This window comes from Cyprinus carpio, chromosome B9, assembly GCF_018340385.1.
Source record: "Cyprinus carpio isolate SPL01 chromosome B9, ASM1834038v1, whole genome shotgun sequence".
Classification (NCBI taxonomy): domain Eukaryota; kingdom Metazoa; phylum Chordata; class Actinopteri; order Cypriniformes; family Cyprinidae; genus Cyprinus; species Cyprinus carpio.
Genome location: NC_056605.1, coordinates 18,020,934 through 18,042,505, shown reverse-complemented (window position 1 = coordinate 18,042,505; position 21,572 = coordinate 18,020,934). Strand labels below are relative to the sequence as shown.

The following is a 21,572-nucleotide window of genomic DNA, read 5'->3' as shown; positions in this document are numbered from 1 at the left end:
GCCATGGCTGGGTAGGGAACTCAGGGGGTCATGGCGGAGCAGGCAGCCCAGGGGACTATGGCAGAGCAGGGAACTTAGGGGGCCATGGCGGAGCAGGCAGCTCAGGAGGCCTAACCTCTACAAACGCATCCCTGTAACCCCCCCAAAAAAACTCCTTGGGGAAAATAGCAACCCCTGAGGACCTCCTTGGGGTGGATGTGGGGACTGGAGCCCCCCTTGGGCTGGACGTGGGGACTGGAGCCAACATTGGAGTGGACTCAGGGGCTGGAGCCAAAACTGGAGCGGATTCAGGCACTGGAGCCGACACTGGAGCAGACTCAGGGGCTGGAGCCAATACTGGAGTGGACTCTGGGACTGCAGCCCACAGTCTAACTCTTTAGAGCAGAGGTGAAGGAGACTGCGGCTGTCAGCTGAGGCCTTGAGAGTGAACCAGCCGGTGGGCTCAACATCGGAGTGGCCGGCAGGCTTGAGAATGCCACGGCCAGCGGCCTCAAATTCAGAGCAGCCAGCAGGCTTGACAGTGGAGCAGCTGGCAAGCTTGATGGCAGGCTGGTTCTGGATTGGGGTAGGGCGCTCTCCAGACCCCGGAGGATCCCTTCCCTCCAGCTTAGTCCTGTGGTGTCTGGGAGGTCAACGGGCGGTAGTAATTTGCCCCGATCCAGAACAGCGAGTTGATGGTGGCATCGTTCAACGCCATCGTCGTGGCGAGCCCCCAGAATTCCTGGGCGTACTCAATGAAGGGGAGATCCCTACAGGCTAGGGTGGAGAACCGAGCAGCTCCATCCACTGACATGGAGAGAAACAAGAAAAATGGGAAAACAAAACGGGGAGAAGGGGCACCGCTTACTTTTTGTCGGTCCGGTATTCTGTCACGATGCTGCTGCTACTGTGAAGGAGTGAGGAGCAAAGTAGCAAAGAGACATAGGGAAATTCGTGAAGAAAGTCTTTATTTATAACAACAAGGCACGCACACATAGCAGAGGGGATAGACGAACAATAGCGGACGCTAGTCATGGAAAAACACAGGGCTTAAGAACTTAGAACCAAACGAGACACACCTGGAATAAATCACATCATAAACATAGGAAACGCCTGGGAACCATGAACATAATCAGACATGGGAAAAACTAGATCATGGGGCACGTGGAAAAGGAAAACAGACACAGACACAGAACAAAACACAACAGAGACAGGAGCACAGGACTGACACCATGATACAATTTTTTCCAGGATTATTTGAATTTAAAAAAAATAATAAAAGAACATTCATTTGAAACCTTATCATTCTGTATATCATAAAAGTCTTTGCTGTCAACTTAATGCATCCTTGTTGAAGTAATTATTTTCCTTGAAAAAAAAAAAAATCCTACTGAGCACAAATCTTTTGAATGGTGGTGTATGAATAATCTACACTTACCAAGATGATAAATGTTGTAAAATTATTGTTCATTGTTAGTTTATGTTAGCTATTGCAACTAACGTTAACATATAGAACCTAATTTTCAAATATAACCATAACGGGAATGAACACTCTATATATATTTGGTATATTTGATATTGTTTATCTATCTATCTAGCACTTTTAGAAGTGTTAGTTTTCATTTGTTCAGACTCCTTTCCTCATGTTCCTGTTTACACAGCTCCCTCAACTGTGACTTTCTCCTTTAATGTGGGCGACGGGCCAGTAGTCCTGACCCTCAAATCTCCTGTGCCACTGAACGATAGGCAGTGGCATTGGGTTCAAGCCGAGCGCAATGTGAAAGAAGCATGCCTGCAGGTCGACCAGCTGCCCCTGCGGATCATAGAAACCCCACCTGACAGACACCTTCGCCTTCAGCTTGGAAGCCAGCTGTTTGTTGGTAAAATAAACCTTTTGAAAGTGCACTGCAGAGAGAGAGGAGTTGTTTATTCAGTCCTATAGTATGCATCTGCCTCTGAAAAAGTATTTCTGTTTACTCTTTCTCTTTTTTTTTTTTCTTTTCATAATTTCCTCCTTATCTCTCAGGGGGCACAGCAACAAAACAAAGAGGCTTTCTTGGATGCATTCGAGCATTTAACATGAATGGAGTGAATTTTGACTTGGAGGAACGGGCCAAAGTGACACCAGGAGTGAGTTCAGGGTGTGCTGGTCACTGTAGCAGCTCAGCTGGGCTCTGCCACAATCGGGGGAAATGCATTGAGAAAAGCAGCGGTTACATGTGCGACTGCACTAACTCTGCTTATGGGGGACCCTCTTGCACAGAAGGTAATATTCCAAATTTGTATCAATAAATTAAACCTTTTATAACTGTTAAATCAAGTAATACACAGAAAACGAATAACAGCAATAAAAGAAAGCACTTAAAAAGACTATTCATAATAACTAATAAGATTTTTAATTTGAGAGAATCCATGTTTTACTTTACTAGATGAATACTAAATAAACAGAATATAATAAATAAATAATTAGAATGTAAAATGCATTTCCTTTTTAATAAACAGATTTAATGTAACAATTAACATCCTGAATCTAAAATAGAATTATTTTGCAGACAGTTATTAAGAAATAATGAATGCTTCCAACAGCATCATCTTTGTCTCGGACCTAATGAAACTGCCATGTAATATGTGACATGAATTCATGGATGACTTAGTGACATCTATATATTTGCATAATGTACCTTAAAAATTATTTAGCCATATGTCAGTGGGCAAGCGCTGTCAGTCTTTGAATAACTTTGCTCTATCAAAGGCTCTCTGATGCTGGATTGGAGAGCTTTGATGTTGTCTGTATGAGCACTGAAGGCACAGAAGTCTCGGAGGCGTATGTGTTGAGTGGGATTTTTGAACATCTTGATGTACAGAATCTGAAACAAAGCTACATTTTACATACGTTTCTTCAGTTTACAAAAACTGGCCTTCCATTATGACAGAACAACAAAGTGTTAATGACTTATCTTAACCTTGATATGTTTGAATTTGCCACTTTCCTTGTGTGGGTGGTTTGATATAACATCTTGTTAATTAAATGTATGCCATACTGGCAGACATACTTGAAAACATATCTGATTTTTTTTTTTTTTTTTTCAGAAATATAGTGTTATATAATCTGTCCGTAAACAAGAAGGGAAAATCTACACATTTGTATTCATGAAGACATCAGAAAGTCAGATGTGCATTAAGCTGCCTTTCTTCAGCTTGATCTGATGAGCTGTGCTGATCAAAGGCACTGAGGATGAGATGAGAAAGTCTGACTGTTCTGTTCTCTTGCCTCAGTCTGTCTGTCTGATAGTCTGTATCTAATAGAGCCTGCCATTATGATGATGCACATTATTCAAATAAACACAGAAGAAAATGTAATTATAAATGCCAAAGTACTTGTTCAGATTTTTGTTGCAGTAGTCATTGACATATGATATTGGGAATGTTTAATATCTCAATTTTTAATCTTCTCTGTGTATTCTTTGTCTGTCATTCTGTCTGTCATCTCCGTATGATCTCTGTCTACTGTATCTCTCTGTCTGTCTGTCTTTTTCCTGTTTCACATTGGCAGAAAATGGTTTGCAAATGATGTTTCTTGTTGACTTGTTGACCATCCTGCAAACTTAAAGGATAAAACTTCTAGCAAACCTAAAATGTTTAACATTAACAATCAGAAAATCTCTTCACAGATTTTTTTTTTTTTTTTCAAATTATTTCCTTTTTTTACAAGCACTAGGACACATTTCTCAATACTTAGGTCAGTTTTTCAAAACTCTTCACACAGTTGAATCAACTTGGCACAGCAGTTCATCTCACATTCAAAATTCACTAAAACTACCAAAACACTTGCAATCAAGTCATTCTTTCATAACACCACCAAAGATTGTCACCCAACAAAAACACTTAACGCTAACAACAGGTAGCGTTCACACTTTATTTTAAGGTGCAATTCTCGCTATTAACAAACCATTAACGACGACTTTTGTCTCAATAAACTACTAATTTGCTGCTTATTAATAGTTAGTAAGGTGGTTATTTCGTTTAGGTATTGGGTAGGATTAGGGATGTAGAATACGGTCATGCAGAATATGTTAAAAACAGCTAATATGTTTATTAATAGGCATGCTAATAAGCAAGTATTTGATAGTGAGAATTGCCCCTATACTAAAGTGTTACCCAGGTAGAATTATACAATGTTTTCTTTTGTAAAATATCTTTACAAAACAAGAATGACAGCTCTCTACTATTTAGAATTCACTTCGGTATATTTTAAATGGTTCATGTTTACAGTACATTACAGTGCAAATTGTTCTAAAGTTTGTCCCCTTTTGTACAGATGGGCATAAAATGAAAAAAGTGTTCAGCTATATCTATTTTTAGATTTAGAATATATTTAAATTTGGTTTTCCTGTATAAATGTAGCAAATTGCTGTCTTATTCAGTTCTGTATTACTTTAAGTTTTGAACTTTGCATTTAAATGTGAAAATTGGCCTGTAGATACTTAGACTTTTGGTGGTCTGATTGAGAAAAGAATTTATGTACTTTGAACAAATTAGTCATTATACATATTTTTTGCCAAAGCATTGGGAAATGATCCACAGTTTAGCCCAGAAAGCCCACATAGTTGTGCTCACTGTGTGAAGAGTTTTGAAAAAGGGACCAAACTGTTTAGAAATTGGTTGTAGAGATTTTTATTGTTTACTAAATTATGCACGGCCGTTGCTTGTAGAATCAATTGATATAAATGTTTGCATTGTCAAGAGTCACATACCCCCCGTTCAAAGTGTTTAAACAAAAACACTCTCGTAGGAAATCAGGTGTACGCTAAATAGATTTATAGCCACTGACAATATCCATCTGGTCTTTTTATGTCCACAGAGGTGTCCATGTCCTTTGAAAGAGGAGCTTCGGTCACCTACATTTTTCAGGAGCCATTCTCTGTCATACAGAACCGGTCAGCCGCAGTGCTGTCTGTCCCTTCTCAGTACAGCAAGACCAGAGACAACGTGGCACTGAGTTTCCAGACCACACAGAGTCCTGCCATGCTGCTCACAGTCAACACCCTCAGTCAGCAGTATGTGGCCATCATCTTAGCTCGGAACGGTGAGACTGCTGTGCAAACATATATCATCCTCAATGCTGGATGACATTAGTTTATGAAAGGTTTATATGTCCATAATAGGGATATTGCAGCACTGAATGAATTACCTACATCCCCTACTATCTGGAATACTGTACTGAGAGATTAGATTTAAAGAAACATAAAAAGTTATAGTTCTCTGATTGTGTTCTTCTCTAATTAGATTTAGGCCACAAGGCCATTGATTAATCCTGCTCATTTGGTTCTTAAACTGTCAGTTTTACAGCCTTGTAGATCACTAGAGGTGCTAGAATCGTAGTAAATCACCATTAACTAGCAAAACATTAACAGCCCAGACTAGATAAGACATTGTTATATAACCAAAGCTGTTAATTTCATGCTGTTCTGCAGGCTTGCATTAAAACTCTAACAAAATACAGTTCACTCAAAAATGCAAATGTATTCATTCTCATGTCATTCCAAACCCATATGATATTGTGGAGTTGTAAGGGCAGTATACTTATCTTTTCTAAGCTTTGAAAGTGAATGGCAATCAAAATGTGTCAAGCTCCACAATGAAATAAATACTAAAAGTGAAATAAACAAATTAAAACTAAATAGAAATATATATATATAAATATATATATATATATATATATATATATATATATATATATATATATATATATATATATATATATATATATATATATAGCAAACTAAAATTTAAATCAAAACTGAAAATATAAAATATATATATTTACATCAGAATATAGTACAGAAAACATGGACTGCTGATACTTTTTGTCATTTTTGGTTACCATTTATTTTCATTGCACCAAAACGAGCAGCATGAGCTTTGCACTGTAAGGTTTGAGTTCCATGGAAGAAAGAAAAGCTTACAATTTTGAAACACAAGGTTGAGTAAAGAGCTGTGCTTTTAAGATCAATCATGCCTTCACCCCAGCTTACCAAAATATGGATTTTTATTGTGCAACACTCATTCCTACATAATACTACCACCCACATTCTTGTTGAGCTAAATCCAATCACACAATGCTTTTTAGAAATATTGACAAAAAAAAGTGTTAAGTGCAGTAATCCTTGGCGTACAAAGAAAGTCAAGAGATGTCTCAAATATAACTCTAACAACTTTGTGAGGGAATTTCAGCACGACCTACACCATGACCTTTTATCTGCACTATATGTGTGTAGGAGGGACAAATAAATGTGTATTGATGAATTCAATACAGAGTAGAGCCTAGAGGCTGCCAGGGAATTAATATTTATACATTTTTTAGAGCAGCTGCTAAGGTTCTACATAGTCTATATATAAACACGTTGTCTCATATACTTATGCAAGACTCTTCTTGGGAGCTGGAGCTGTGAAGTCCATCTGCTGAGCTCTGTAAGAACGCTACAGGATGACTCACAATTATATTGGAACATACATAATTCACCGTGACTGGAGTTTCATGGTTTTAATTTTTGCTTGACTAATCCAAGTACCACATGGATAATAAAATGGATTTTTACAATGATTTACAACATGCTCCCAAAAAAATCATTCATCCCTGACTACAGCTATAAGTAACTTTATTTTTGCCAAATATGTTAATGCATTGATCTGTTCCTCTCAGGGAGTTTACAAATCTGGTACCAACTGCATAAGGAGAAGAGACCGGATGTGTTCATCCCCATCTTGAGCAGCCTGGCAGATGGACGGCTGCATAGAGTTCAAATCCAGCGGGAGGGAAAGGACGTATTTGTTCAGGTGTTATATTTCAATACATACATGAAACATGCGTGGTTACACTGAATTTGTTTGAAACACGAGATCAATAAACAAAGCAGTACAGATAGTTCTGAAAAACAGCCTGTTTAGTACATTGATTACTGAATCAGCTACAGTGTAGCCCTTAGACAATTCTTATAGTAGCTTATTATAATTTCATCGCATTTTATGCAATTTCTCATGTATTCATTCAGTTGCTCTTGATTTTTCTTAGGTTGACAATGAAAATAAGAAGTACACCCTCTCATTTGATGCAGCATTTAACTCTGTGAAGTCACTGACCTTGGGAAAAGTCACAGGTAATGAATATAATTGTTCTTTTTTTTTAAAAGACTCTAATCAAATCCTCTGAGGGGAGAAAAGTTGCAAAGGAAGCATTTTTTCACATTATCTGTAATATGGATACAAAATATCTACATTCATACTCATCTTTATGTTGTTTTGCTCCTGACGTTTTCCAGCTACATAGCATCATGACTTTTCAGAACCTGTCATGATGCTTGATGGGTCTAAAATTTCCCCTTTCCTGACATTAGACAAGGGTGATTCAACAATGAAGGCTGACTGCTTGAAACCTTTTATGTTTTTTCAGTCTCTCAAAGTGTCTAGCAGTCATGAAGCACATGTATTAATGGTGAATGAGCAGGATTGTGCTTTTGTCTGAAACATTCAGGGGTTTGAAACTAGTGAGACTTTGTGGGTTCCTGCCTGTCTGTAATTGGAACTTTTGATATGAATGCTCACAATAGCTGTACACAGTGTTTTTGACGAGTAAATTACTGTTAATATGTTTGACAGTAAACAATCTTTGACATGCATGCTCTTCTTTTTCCAAACAGGAAGTGATGTCTTGGATGATGAGGTAGCTCATGCCGGCTCCAAAGGCTTCATTGGCTGCTTCTCATCTGTCCAGTACAACCACGTTGCTCCACTGAAAGCGGCGTTATTGAACAGAGGGAGCTCTTTAGTCAGCATACGAGGACATTTACTGGAATCAAACTGCGGAGCATTAGCTGACCTTTCAACCTCTGTATCTCGTCTTGGTAAGTTCTTGGAAATTAATGCAAAAATAATTAAGCTGTTTGAGAATAGAAAGCTTTTGCCTTTGAGTGCATTATATGCATAGCATTTGACCACTGTACAATTTAAGGAATATGTTTAGGATCGAATGTTGTCAGACCATATCATATCCATAATTTAAATATCGATTTGAAAAGAAGGGACATCACAATATGTGACCCTGGACAACAAAACCAGTCATAAGGGTCAATTTTTCGAAACTGAGATTTATACATAATCTGAAAGCTGAATAAATAAGCTTTCTATTAATGTATGGTCTGTTAGGATAGGACCCTAGGATAATTTTGAACCATACAATGTATTTTTGGCTATTGCTACAAATACTGTATACCCTTGCTACTAAAGACTGGATTTGTGATCCAGGGTCACATACTGTATGTATTTTAGAGCTGTAGTCTTGTCCAAGACAAGTCCAAGACCAGGACTAGTCCAAGTCCAAAAGTTTTGAGTCCAAGTCAAGACCAAGTCCAAATGAGAGAAAAAAGGATCCTCTTCAAGACCACATACTAAACTATTGATACAGCATATCTTCTATTCTAAGAAAATAATCTTACATTATTATTTGTAATGATCAGAAAGCATGTGCAAAGTAACAACTCTGCAGGACAGGGGTCTCCAAACTAGATCCTGGAGGGCCAATGCCCTGTAGAGTTTAGCTCCAACTGGCCTTAACACACCTTTCTGGATGTTTCTAATGTGTCTAGTAAGAGCTTGATTAGCTGGTTTAAGTGTGTTTAATTAGGGTTGGAGCTAAACTCTAAAGGACACCGGCCCTCTAGGACCGAGTTTGGAGCTGTAGGGTCAAATTATTTTTTATGTACTTTATTTACATTTTACTTACTTTATAATGCTGCTGACATTATGTCTGTTGTCAAAAATTAAAATGACTGATGCCTTGGCGCAGCACACACACACACGCAAAGCTCGGGATATGACGCATGCGCGCGGTTAAGGCTAGAAGGGATATGTTTGGCTCTACTGGGCATGTGCACATAAATACAGCGAAATTTTTGTCATACTGTACAACTTTAATTAGTATTTCATTATTGTAAAGGGTAAGTTTAAGGCTGGGGTAGGTGTAGACGTTAATAAAACACAATCTAACAGGTAGAAAATTAAATTAGAATCAACGAATCAGCTTCATCCTTTCCCTTAACAAAATTGAAAGCTAAGCCAAGATGGAGAAACAGCTGATCATAGCTGTACAAGGATAGCCATTTTTTAAATGAATTTATTAGCAGAGCTACTTTAAGGGATTTTTAGTGCTGGAAATCCATTTATCCTTTGCTGAAACTTCTGCGTCTTCATGGAGAGCAGGTCATGGCTGCTTAGCAACAGCAGACGCCACTGGAGCGCAAGCATAGAGCGGAGGCTTCCCAGTGCTTTGGAAAAAAAGGAGAAAGCGGTGCGCCTAGGGTTTTCCACACGTTTTCAGGCACGACATGCAAATGTGGTTTTGTTTTGAAGGAGAAAAACAAATTTTGCTGGACTTGGTCGAGACCAACGAGAACATTTGGCGAGTCCAATGACCAAGTCCGAGTGCAAACACCAACGAGTACGAGACAACAGAAAAATGTCTCGAGACCAGACTTGAGTACTACAGCCCTAATGTGTTTGGTAGGAAACATATCCCAGTTGCCTTATAATTCACCACGGTAAATGTGATTACAGTGGGTCACAGGTCTGCTTTAATGAAATGACACATATATTGCACTCACTTGGTATTTTTTTGTGTTTTGAATGGCTTGTGGCTTTATAGTTATTGTAGGCATAATAAAGACGTCCTGTGGCTGGGTTAGTCATGAGAAAAATAGATGCATTTTATAAAACGAACACTTAAGAAATAGTTGCAGTGAGCATGGTCCAAGTTTTATTTCACATAAAATGAGGAGATCTACGCAGAATTTTAAAAACATTTTACATAGAGTTGCCAAGCAACCATAGCACTAATCTAATTTGTAACTGATATTAATAGATTTAGAGACAAGATTAATTTTTGAATGTTAAAAGAAAATATAATGCAGTGAAAAGGAAGTATAATCAGCATTGTGAAAAACAAAAGGGTTGGACCCTTAAAATGTAAAACAACTGCATCTTGCCCATATATCTCTTTACAATTTAAACTGTGTTGTATTTCTGTGTGATGCATGTGTCACCCCTCTGTAGATCATGGAGAGGAGGTGGGAAAAGATAACGAGCATCACGAAGACGACAGCCAGCCTGATTCAGCTGTAATCGGAGGTTTGTTTTACCACCTCAGTCTGCTTCATTGTTTCATTCGTAACAGTCAGTGAAGTATGAAATGAGCTTTCACTATCACACATATTGTTTGTGTTCATCTTTCCATTTTGCTCTCTTTATTTCAGAAATGGGTAATGACTTTGTATTGGTAATTTGTTGTGCGAAGTAACTCATGGTAATAAAATCTCCATTGAAACTGTCACAAGGGATTGTTCACTGTTAGTTATTTGTTGGCAGCATAAATTTTCCATTAAATGAGAAATATAGTTGTGAGATGTGAGACTGTGGGAGTGTTGCATTCACTGGCATTTGATATTTTTATTATTTTGAACATAGGACTTTCACAAAAGATGCAACCATTTAATCATTTTCTAAGTTGGTTTCCATGCAAACCTGAATCTTTTTTTGTTTGTTTTTTAGCTAAAAAATGCCTTGACAAATTTTGGTTTGCTCCATGTGTTCTGTGTGAACGGCCCCATTTCCAATTCAAAACCATTCTGATTTGCAGGTGTGGTGACAGCTGCGGTCTTCAGTACCCTCTGTGTGCTGGCAGTGATGACTCGTTTCCTTTACCAACATCGACAAGCTCAAAGAACTGCAAGACTCCAAGAAAAGGAACACCAACGTAGCCTTGAAGCTGCTTACAGGGCAGAGTTTCACCTTCACAACTCCATGAGAGACAGCATGCAAGAGTACTACATCTGATGGACAGTCTTGGAGCTTTCGGTTCAGCTATCAGTTCCTCCTGTGTCTCCTTCAGCAAATGTGTCTTGAGGCCCTTTCTATCCGGTAAGGACGGTTAGTTGGAAATTTCCTCGCTTTGGGAACAGTGGAATCTTCTGATCTGTGTAAGTAGTAGCTTGTAGTTTTCACAGTGCTTGCCCCAAGTGTTGGATTAATCAACATTAGGTTATTTATGGGATGTGAATGGTGTGTTAGGAGGTGTTTGTATTAATTCGATAATATGCCCTCTGGATAGAAACTGATATGGAGAGTGTCACCTTTAGTGCATGAATGCAGATGCAGATTCTGAAGTGTTAATCATACTGTTAACAAATCAAACTAAACACACATATTTTAAGCCTGTGGAATTTGTTTAGGTTGCCGGAAGCATCTTCAAAGTGGAAACATTGTGAGAGGAAGTGTTGGTAAATTATTTAAATAATATAATGCTTCAGGTCGAGGACAGTAGCCTGTCCAAACTTGATTTATAATTTTACGTTACTCTGCCTCATAGCTAAGAATAAAATGTGTCCATGCGTAAACATGCAGGACAATTTTAAATTATTTTAGTTTCACGAAGAAGCTGCTAACAGAGACCAAACTCATTCAGTAAAGTGACATGATTGAAAACATTTGCAGAAATATTGTAGAGTTGAACATGATGCTTCCTAATGTAACATTACCTGTCTGTGTTATGTGAAATATCTGCCATATTCATAATGAACAAATTCTAAGAGGTCAGTAAGAATTTTTTAATTAATGCTTTTATTTCCGGAAGGGTGCATTAAATTGATCAAAAGTGACAGTAAAGATATATATATTTTTATTTTAAATAAATGCTTTTTTTATCTTTTATTTATCATAGAATAACAGTTTCCACAAACAGATTAAGAAGCATGAATGTTTTTAACATTGATAGTAATAATAATTGTTTTCTGTGCAGCAAATCCGCATTTTAAAATGAAATATCATGTGACACTAAAGACTGGAGTAATGGCTGCTGAAAATTCAGCTTTGCCATCAAAGAAAAAAAATACATTTAAAATATATTAAAATAATAAAAAGTAACATATTTCATAACAATACTGTTTTTGCTGTATTTTTGATCAAATAAATGCAGCCTTGGTGAGCATAGAAGACGACTTCTTCAAAAAAAAATCTTACCGACCCCTAACTTTTGAACAGTAGTGTGAGTGTAGATTGACTTAGTTGTTCTAATTATCTGGATATATGTCTATTTTGACACGAGTTGTGAACTGATGATGGGAATTTCCCGGTGTTTGACCTTGCTGTGTTACACTAACGGTGTGAATCATGATCACAGATGTGAATTGGGGTGAAACTGGTGTCATAGGCTGTCCTGCCCTCCCTGAGACAATCTGACGATCCGTTAACATCTGCTATTATCATCTGTTTCTGGAGGCAGTGACATAGAATTGCATGTAAAGTTTGACTAAAATACATTGCGCATTCCACTAGAAATCAGAGACCATTCCTTTGAAATCCAATCATCTTTGAGATCAGAGATCAGATCACCCGAGATGGATGATAATATCAGGTGTCTTTGTCGTCCCTGTCTAAAATGGTGAATGCCACTGAATCTCCACCATCAGTTCACAGCATCTAAATGACAAGAATAACACTGGACATCCTTCAATGAGCTGGATAACCGAGAATCTTCACAGACAATTCTGAGTAGGTCATAACTGTAGCAGGTAGTCCTTTAACATTTGCCTGTAATACAAAATCAGTATTGACTCTGAACAAAAGACTTGGTTGCCCTTTATTTTACAGTATGTGTACTTGCATTGTACTTACCTTAGGAAGTACTGGGTAATAAAAAGTAACTACATGGATTAAAGTTAGGTTTAAGGGTAGGTCCAGGGTTAGTACCTACTGTAGTTATTACTCAGTTATTGTAATTACTATAAAAACTACATAGCATGTACATGTGGAACAGGACTCTAAAATAAAGAGCTGCCAAAGATTTTGTCATGCTTATACATTTGTAATTGTGGTTGTTAAAAAACAACCACTTCCTCGAAAGTCTATCAAATTAACACAAAAAGTGTTAACTGTTACTCCAATACACAAGATAATCTTCGTACAGTAAGTGGCATTGTATTATTTATTTTATTTTTTTCCAGATGGTCTTTCATTCTTTTTCCCAGCTAACACAAAGATACTGTAGTTGTTTTATGTAGGACTGGACTGACAGATCTTTCTCTTTCTCTTTGGAAACTGAAGTGTCCTTTGATATATTTCTCTCTCAAACTATTTTGTACCTCTATTGATATTAATTATTTTAGGGGCTGTTTTGTATGAATGTAAATGTACAGCTATATTGTAAATACATGTTTAATAAAAAAGAGACTTTTTTCATTATTGTGCCACATTTTTGAGTTAGTACTCATTACTAAAATTCCATTTAATAATGGCTTTTGAAGATTTCTTTAATCTGTAGATTTTTTTTACAATAGGTTTTTGTACTGTACATTTACAGTATAGAAGTAAGGTTATTTAAGAGCATTAAATGGGATAGTTGATGTGAAAATGACTGTGTGCACTTTATCTTTTACGCAAAGTAATATGTCTTTAAAACCTCAAGCCAGTAAATTAGTTTACTCTCATTTCACATTACAGTTGCTGTCACAATATAATTGCTTTAACTGATTTATTAATTTCCTTCATTCACATAAGGAATGATAATCTGTGTTTCTCTTTTTTTCACATAATAAAGTAAATAGTTTAACAAAAAGATTTGCCTTTATTTTTTCAGGAGTAATTTGAATTATCATTGTGCGTGTGTAGACCTTATATTTAACCCAATGCAATTGTCTTTTACATACTGTATGAAGATGGCACTCACAAACAATATGCAGCATCATTACCAATGCAAATATCACAAAAAGGTTTGCATAATCTTGGTTAATGGTTAATTAAGCATTTTGATACAGGAGCCCAGCTGCATCATCCATATGCAAAACTGAACAATAAGTAACAATGATGAAAATTGTCTTAAGGTTTTAGGCGGCAACCATTCAGCATCCGCTGCTGAGCAAGTGATGTAATGCCAAAGTTTTACAAATATGTTCTGATGAAGAAACAACTCATCTACTGTGCATCTTGGATGGCCTGAGGGTGATTACATTTTAAGCATATTTCCATATTAGGGTGAACTATTCCTTTAAGAATGGAGTCTTAAGAAAGTACAAGGTTTACACTCAATAAAATAAAACTGTTTATAAATAAAGTATTGTTTGAGAATATTATTCAAATAATGTTTGCAGTCACACTGATTACGTAACACTTGAAGATGAGCATGTGGATAGTTTTGTTTTAATCCAGGTAAGAATGTGCGTCATTTGTTTATGGTTGGCCGTCAAGCCACATTTAATTTACCAACCTATTTTACTTTGACCTTATATCATTTATTTGTTGTAATAAAAGCCAGAGTGTATCAGGAACAGCATGACATTGCAGAACGGTCAGCAACTGATTCGAGGCAACAGTGAAGATGGAGCCATGGCTTTATGCTTTGCTCTCCAGTCCCCTTTGCCTCACAGCAACCTTTTTCAACATTATCTTCTCTTTTTGCCTAATGAGACCAGTCGCTGGAGTGACGCTTCGCAATCCACTGCACTTCTTGTTAAGTGTTGTGTTATTCAATTCAACATTTCAACAACTGGTGACTGTGCTGACCATTGTTATGCTGCTTTTTGATGCACCTTTCTGGCTTCAAACGCTAACCAGAGCTTTGATTTATCAGTTTTTCTGCGCCAACTTCTCATGCAATGCCTGGATCAGCATTTTCTACTACATTTCAATTGTTCCTCAACAACATCTCATCTTTATCTGGATCAAGAGGAATATGAATGCCATATTATATATCGGTTTCGTTCTGAATCAAATAGTGCTTCTAATTTCTTTGTCTATGGGTACAGTAATGTATATTTTGCTCGGGCCTGTTCCAAACAATTTCACTTCACCTGAACTAAACAAAACATCACCAGCAGAAAGCTTACAGTCAGACCTGTATTTATTTCATGTGGCTAATTTTACATATTTGCTATATTGCACCTGTCCGTTGTTCACATTATTATTCTCTTGGGGCAAAACCTTTGTTTATCTACGTGAACATATGAAAAAGATGGGACAGAGCGGTGAATCTTTTTCCCAACCCCAGCAGAAGAGCCAAATGCGGGTCACAGTAACAGGCATGGTACAGGCAGCCCTGTTTCTGCCCAGCAGCCTATGGACTATAGCAGCTTCTTTCCTCTACATAACGGACCTCTTCGAAATGGTTGATCCCAATAGATTTGTCACCATGACATTCTGCTCAATGTCCAGTTTGGGAAATTTACTGTGTTTTGGATTCTCCCAGTCTGTGTTTCGCCATGGAACTGTAAGTCTCATTAACAAACTAAAGAGACACAAATGAGGTCTTAGGATTTTCACCATTTATTAAGCATTTCATTATATCTGATGTAAGCAAACGTATTTTTAGAACATGTAGGCTCTAATCTATATTTTCACATAAGTAAAATTGAAATAGGAAATGTATGGAAATTAACAATAATGTTTTTAAGGGAAGACCAGGGAATGTTGTAAATGTTTTGTTTAAATTTCTGTATCTCAGTGGTTTTTGTGCTATTTGTGAAGTTTTGCTATAATATTCCCATGATCCTCTGCTTTGAATTACAAATCTACAATTTATCCATAAACTGTGTAATGTCAAGAGTAAGAGCTGTTTTTAACTGCAACCCACAGCTATAACTATTAGCCTTAATAATTGTAACAATACAATGAAAAAAAAAATTGTGTAGAAACAATTTTCACTCAGAAATACTCAGAAAGTACCCTTTTGAATTAAACAGGACATTTTGAGTTAGAAAGATTGAAATAGTATTTTCTTGTAAAACATTCCAATCATCTATGTTTTATTTACAAATTCTAAAAATCATTTTTTAAACAGTTTAGAAAAATGGGTCACACTTTATTTTAAGGTCCAGTTCTTACTATTAATAAACCATTAACTATGACTTTTGCCTCTGTAAACTCCTCATTTGTTGCTTATTAATAGTTAGTAAGGTGGTTGTTAAGTTTAGGTTTAGGTATTGGGTAGAATTAGGAATGTAGAATATGGTCATGCTGAATATGTGCTTTATATGTACTAATAAAAAGCCCATATGTTATAAATATTCGTGCTAATGAACAATTAGTTAAAAGTGAGAATTGGTCCCTATACTAAAGTGTTACCGAAAAATCCAGTTGTTTAGATGCCATAATTTATTATGGCAAGTAACCTTATATGATTTCAATTTAATGAAATATGAAACATTTTTATTGAATAGCAAGCCAAACTGTGAGAAAATATAGGATGCAAATCCAGACAATGTAGAGTATGTTGCGTGTCCCACAATCGTGGCTTATGTTTACATTGTCCTATTTTGGCAAATTCTGCTGTGCTTCGCTCTGTTTGGTCAGGACTGTCGGTAAAGGGCAGACGCCCCTTTATTTGCATCTAAAAAATCTCCTTTATGGTACTTTTTTCTGTGTAGCAAATCCTGCACATGACAACCTCTGGATTCAATCTAACCATTCGATTTGATTGAAATGTATAGTCAAATCCGTCTTTCCCTTTAGGAGTGAGGAGAATTTGCATTCACTACACCTGCCGTATGCCTCATTAACTGTGATGGGGGTGTGTATAGCACATGTTTTGCTGAGCAACCCGTGATATGTCAGTCAGTGAATAAAATACAGTCAGCTGGATATCTTTCTTTAAACTGATGCAGACAATTTAGGGTTAAATTAACAATTATAAAGCGCCATAATACTGCATGTGTGTAAAGATTCACAGTGTACTGTAGCATGTCAAAATGTGGAAGTCTCTTTTCCAAGCTATTTCAAACAAATTGTCATGTGTGAAGATTTATATTCAAATTATTTTGCAGTGGAACGTCGCACTTTAGTATGTTTCACGAATTTCCCCAGGAGTTTGTCACAATAGTGTTCAGCCACGACTTAATCTGTGCACTCACGCTGCGTATATTCATCTGGTTTTCGGTCTATGCAGTGTGTGATAGGCAGTTGTGACTGACATTATATAACACACAATATGTGATTGTTTTAACACAGACTAGGCTACTGCAGATTTGAACATGCCATTGAATGAAGAAAAATAAAATTTATTTGAAATGTATTCTTTGCACTTGACTGGGCACGTTGTTTTCTGTTTTTATGGTTGAAGGTTTCAGATTATTGAATAATTTCCCATTTGCTAATATTCTTTCATCAGTAAAAAAAGCAATTAAAAATCCAAAAGCATTTTAGGATACTCATAAATCTCTGTGCTTTCATTTTTGTTTTATATTTCAAAGGAGCACACAGTGAGTGGTCCCATTTTTGCAAATTCAGGGAATGTACCTTCTCTAAAAATTGTCTAACATTTGAACTTCTCAGTTAAATTAGTGCCAGGGTGACCAACATTTCTCTCTGTATTTGAAGCTAATTATGCAGTGATGGCTGATGAAGATGTCCCCATTTTATAAACCTCTGGTTATTTAATAAATACTGTAGCTTGAAGGACAATTTTGGCTTTTTATCTCATTATCTGCCTCATCCCTTCCCAATGACAATCCAATAAAACTCTGTAATTATTCCCTCTGGGTGCTAACACTCAGTAAATCATTTAAATGCCAAATATAACTTGGTGAACAGGAAACACTGCAGTCTCTCATTCAATCTGCATGCTTTCGATTGCTTGAAGATTTAAAGGAGTATGAAGGGCTCTTCTCAGCTGCTTTTCACTATTGGTTAGATAAAATAAAATATTTATATAAAATATTGTTGAACAGTGAACATGTTGAAATGGATAATATTTTATTTAAAAAATAAGGATGTGCGTACCTGATATGAAACAGCTGAAGAGCACATTTGGGTTTATCATGATCTGTCCTTTGAGACCAATAATGCAGTGCAGCCAAGCACTCCACAATAAAACTGTCAGTGATCGCAATGATTACTGTTCTCTCTCCTGAAGAATATCTTTATCTAATTTAACATGAGTCAGTGGCCACTAAGCAATGAACAACCACAGCAGATAATTAACTCTGAATGTAGATCAAGGAGAGATGCGGATAGTTTGTTAGTAATCTGCTTTTGATGAATTGGGCTCAATCCATGCCAGATCAGCAGTGTCTGGATTTATTTATTTTTATTTGAAATGTATGCTTAGATGGCTTGTTCACATCAAGATATGCGTTCAGAAAATAGATAGGATGAGTTTTCATTTCATACGGATGGTCAGAAAGCACAGAAGTGTGTGAAAAATCCTTTATGTTGGGTATTCATGAAGAAGTCGCTTAGACAAAACATTTTTTATACGGTATCATACAGCAAACAGAACTGTAAAGCCATTGCCAGCCAATATGATGGAAAATATAACAAGTGATTCCACACAAAAACCAATCAATTGTGAAATATGACGATACACTAAACTGAATATTTGCATCCCAGGTAAACAATCTCCTGAATAGCAATTCTAGTTTTGCGTCTCTCATAACACTGAGATATCCATTAATGTGTCATATGGCGAAAGCTCAATAAATTTGAGCTTTCAGCTTATTATAAATCATTGAAAATAAATACAGACCCAAAACAAGCACCACACATTAGGGATTGTGCTTCAGATTGAATACGCCCATAAATTTAAGTGTGCAGTGATCAAAACATACACAGGAATAAGAGAGAGACTGGCAGAAAATGGCTCAGTGGTATGATGCATATGCCATCATTTGTTCTGCTACCTGGAGAGAAAAATGGTGGGGATAAATTGATTTCCCCCAACATTAGAAAATCGTTATTGCCAAAGCTGGTGGTGAATATAGAAATGGCAGGCATTTTTCACATAATAGCAGAAGCAAAACGACAGTTTCATATGAAGCAGATACCAAATTATTTTATACATTCTCCATATGCAATTTAAACTGCAGGACTCTAGTCTAGATCTGCAAATTGATGGCAGAATTATAAGAATAATTACAAAAAGGAACATGTATCGTTAAAGTTTCATTTGCCTCATGTGGTGTAATTTTCAGCAAAGTGTTTCTGCAGTAGACAAATTACAAGAACTCTTTCTTTGATTTTCTAGACTATAATGGCATAGCCTCATAAAAGTGTTGTCTGCAGCTGTGTCACATAACAAGAACTTTGGCTAAACAACAGAAGGGTCTGTGGATACTGCAGCTTATTCTGACCCACTTAGACAGGAAGAGCAGTATGAATGTTATTTAAGGAAATCAATCACAGTTTGTTTTGCTCATACATGCTGTTTAGGGATGGAGTTAGTTTGGTTAATATTATAATTCATTTTGTATATAGACTACCATGTGAAAGTTTGTGGTTGGTATATTTTTAAAAGCTGTATTTATTTGATTAAAAATACAATAAAAACTGTTACATTTGGGAATATTACCATTTAAAATAATAAATTGTAATTTATTCCTGTGAGGAAAAGCAATCTTCAGTGTCACATTATAAATGTCTCTACTCTCACTTTTGATCAGTTTAATGCAACCTTGCTGAATACATGTATTAATTGCTTAAAAAAGGAAATAAAACCTTACTGACCCATACATTTGAGTGGTACATGTGTAATATTAATAGCACATTATACGTTAGCTATTGGAAATTATCATCAACATCATCATTGGATTATTATCTGCCGACTATATATCAAAAGCAAATGTTACACCAGTTTTTGAAGCACATACTCACTCAGTGAATGTTGGTAAAAGTGTTTTAATTGTTGCATTAAGCCTTGACATTATTGCATTATTAAATAAAGCCCTACTGCATCATCAAGTCAGAGGGATTTTAATACATCTGCTCTCAGGAATTCACATGAGGACTCCATGCAAGCATGTGACGAGTCTGTAACTGACAGTCAATCAGTCTTTAATCAGTGATGGTCCACCGAGTGTCAAGGCTTTAAAATGACCACCTCTTACTGGGGTTTATCAAGCGTGACTCTCACACTGTAGTCCTAATGCTGCTCAGATCTCATGTAGAGAGACGTCCTCATTTGTCACTAAAGTGGAGAGTGGCAGCGGCTCCAAACACAGAATTCAGATGAAGAGGTTCAGTTTGAACACAGAGACTATGGTCGACATGGAAAATAATGGACATGTAAATAAATTATATGTAATTATATATTTTGTCAATGATATATAACTGATTTTCCTCAGTTTTCTAACTTCTGACAATCATCCTTCACCTGCACCACCATGCTTTTCAGTCCATGTATGCTCATGTTTATTCCCTTTCCACTGCAAACCATTTCAGACAGGACACCTGGGAATCTCTAATGGCAGTTTTCCTCTTATCTAGAGGTATGCTTATATGGAAATTTGCTGACCCATATAATCAGACAACACACTCCAAGCAAAGTGCATCCCAACGGTCAGCACTTACAGCGTTAAAGAGCTTTCTGTCAGCAAAAAAAAGAAGGAAAATAAAGGCGAACAGAAAAAGGTCATCTGTTTTTCAGCATGAACTTCCATCTGGGAGCCCATATAGAATGCACAAAAAGCCCCCTTGTGCTCATAAGTGTTTTGATGAGGAGCATCTTAACAGCTTTATTAAAAATAAAAAGAAGGATATTGTAGCTTTTGATATGGCCATCAGCCTCACATTGTGGTTTATGAGTTTTCACAGTTTCAGATATTTTTAAAGACATTTCAGAGTATCCAGATATTAAAGGGGTCATATGATGTGATTTCAATTTTTCCTTTCTCTTTGGAGTGTTACAAGGTCTTGGTGCATAAAGAAGATCTGTAAAGTTGCAAAGACTAAAGTCTCAAATCCAAAGAGATATTCTTTATAAAACTTAAGAGTCAACCATACCCCCCTAAAAGGGCTCATTCTAACATGCCAGCACATGTCTACGTCACAATTTGGGAAGATTTGCATAACACTGCCCAAATGTTCACATATAGTTCACATATCACAAAGAAAGAAGGCGCAACTTTTATTCTCGCTGTTGCTGCCGCTGCCATGTTGTGGAGATGCTGTGTGTTTCATTGTGAAAGCGAAACTACTTTGTTTGGCCTTCAAAAAGAGGACACAACTAGAAATCAGTGGTTAAGTTTTATTTACAACACTGTTCCAGAAAAGTTCAACCCAAATATTCAGATGTGTGCAGCGCATTTTACGGAGGACGAGGACTGTTTCCTGAACCAGTAGCCTACAATGCTTCTGTGCACAAAGGAGGTTTCTACAAAGTGTGGCAATTCCAACTTTTCAAGGACAGTCTGGCGCTTCTCACTCACAGCCTGTAAGTACGTTTTCATATTTAAAGAATTTACTACTGATGATTCAAACGCGAGTTTTGAGCAGTGTAGAGTAGCTCTTTAATATTTATCACCCTAGCAGACTTACAAAGTATTTTCTCAGCAGAAGTGAACCAAACATGTTTGTCTGGGTCGACAGGTACAATTATGCAATGAAACAGCAAACGGTGACTGAAGTCTCCAAAAACTTCAATCGTTCTCAAGGCTTCATACTGAGAGACAATTTATTGAGTATTTGGAGGTAATACTTAAGGGAAAATCCACCTGGTCCTTTTTCAGACTCAAGAGCTTACATGTAAACACTCTCTGATTGAGACAGCGATCTGCAGATGTCCC

The 21,572-nt window shown here is 36.8% G+C and overlaps 2 protein-coding genes across 2 annotated transcripts in view; both read left to right on the top strand.

Annotated features, from left to right (window-relative positions):
• LOC109082074 (contactin-associated protein-like 5) overlaps nucleotides 1-11,734 on the top strand; it is a 41,795-nt gene extending 30,061 nt beyond the window's left edge. Inside the window, exons 14-21 of the mRNA XM_042731269.1 lie at nucleotides 1,641-1,859; nucleotides 2,006-2,245; nucleotides 4,841-5,065; nucleotides 6,683-6,816; nucleotides 7,052-7,136; nucleotides 7,677-7,880; nucleotides 10,084-10,158; nucleotides 10,667-11,734. Coding sequence (XP_042587203.1) covers nucleotides 1,641-1,859; nucleotides 2,006-2,245; nucleotides 4,841-5,065; nucleotides 6,683-6,816; nucleotides 7,052-7,136; nucleotides 7,677-7,880; nucleotides 10,084-10,158; nucleotides 10,667-10,863 — 1,379 coding nt within the window. The 3' untranslated portion in view covers nucleotides 10,864-11,734. The remainder of the gene's footprint in view (nucleotides 1-1,640; nucleotides 1,860-2,005; nucleotides 2,246-4,840; nucleotides 5,066-6,682; nucleotides 6,817-7,051; nucleotides 7,137-7,676; nucleotides 7,881-10,083; nucleotides 10,159-10,666) is intronic.
• A 2,352-nt stretch (nucleotides 11,735-14,086) lies between these two features.
• On the top strand, nucleotides 14,087-15,640 carry LOC109098149. Its single transcript, XM_019111770.2, has one exon. The coding sequence runs from the start codon at nucleotides 14,399-14,401 to the stop codon at nucleotides 15,320-15,322; it is 924 nt and encodes a 307-aa protein (XP_018967315.2). The 5' UTR covers nucleotides 14,087-14,398; the 3' UTR covers nucleotides 15,323-15,640.
• The last annotated feature ends 5,932 nt before the right edge of the window (nucleotides 15,641-21,572 follow it).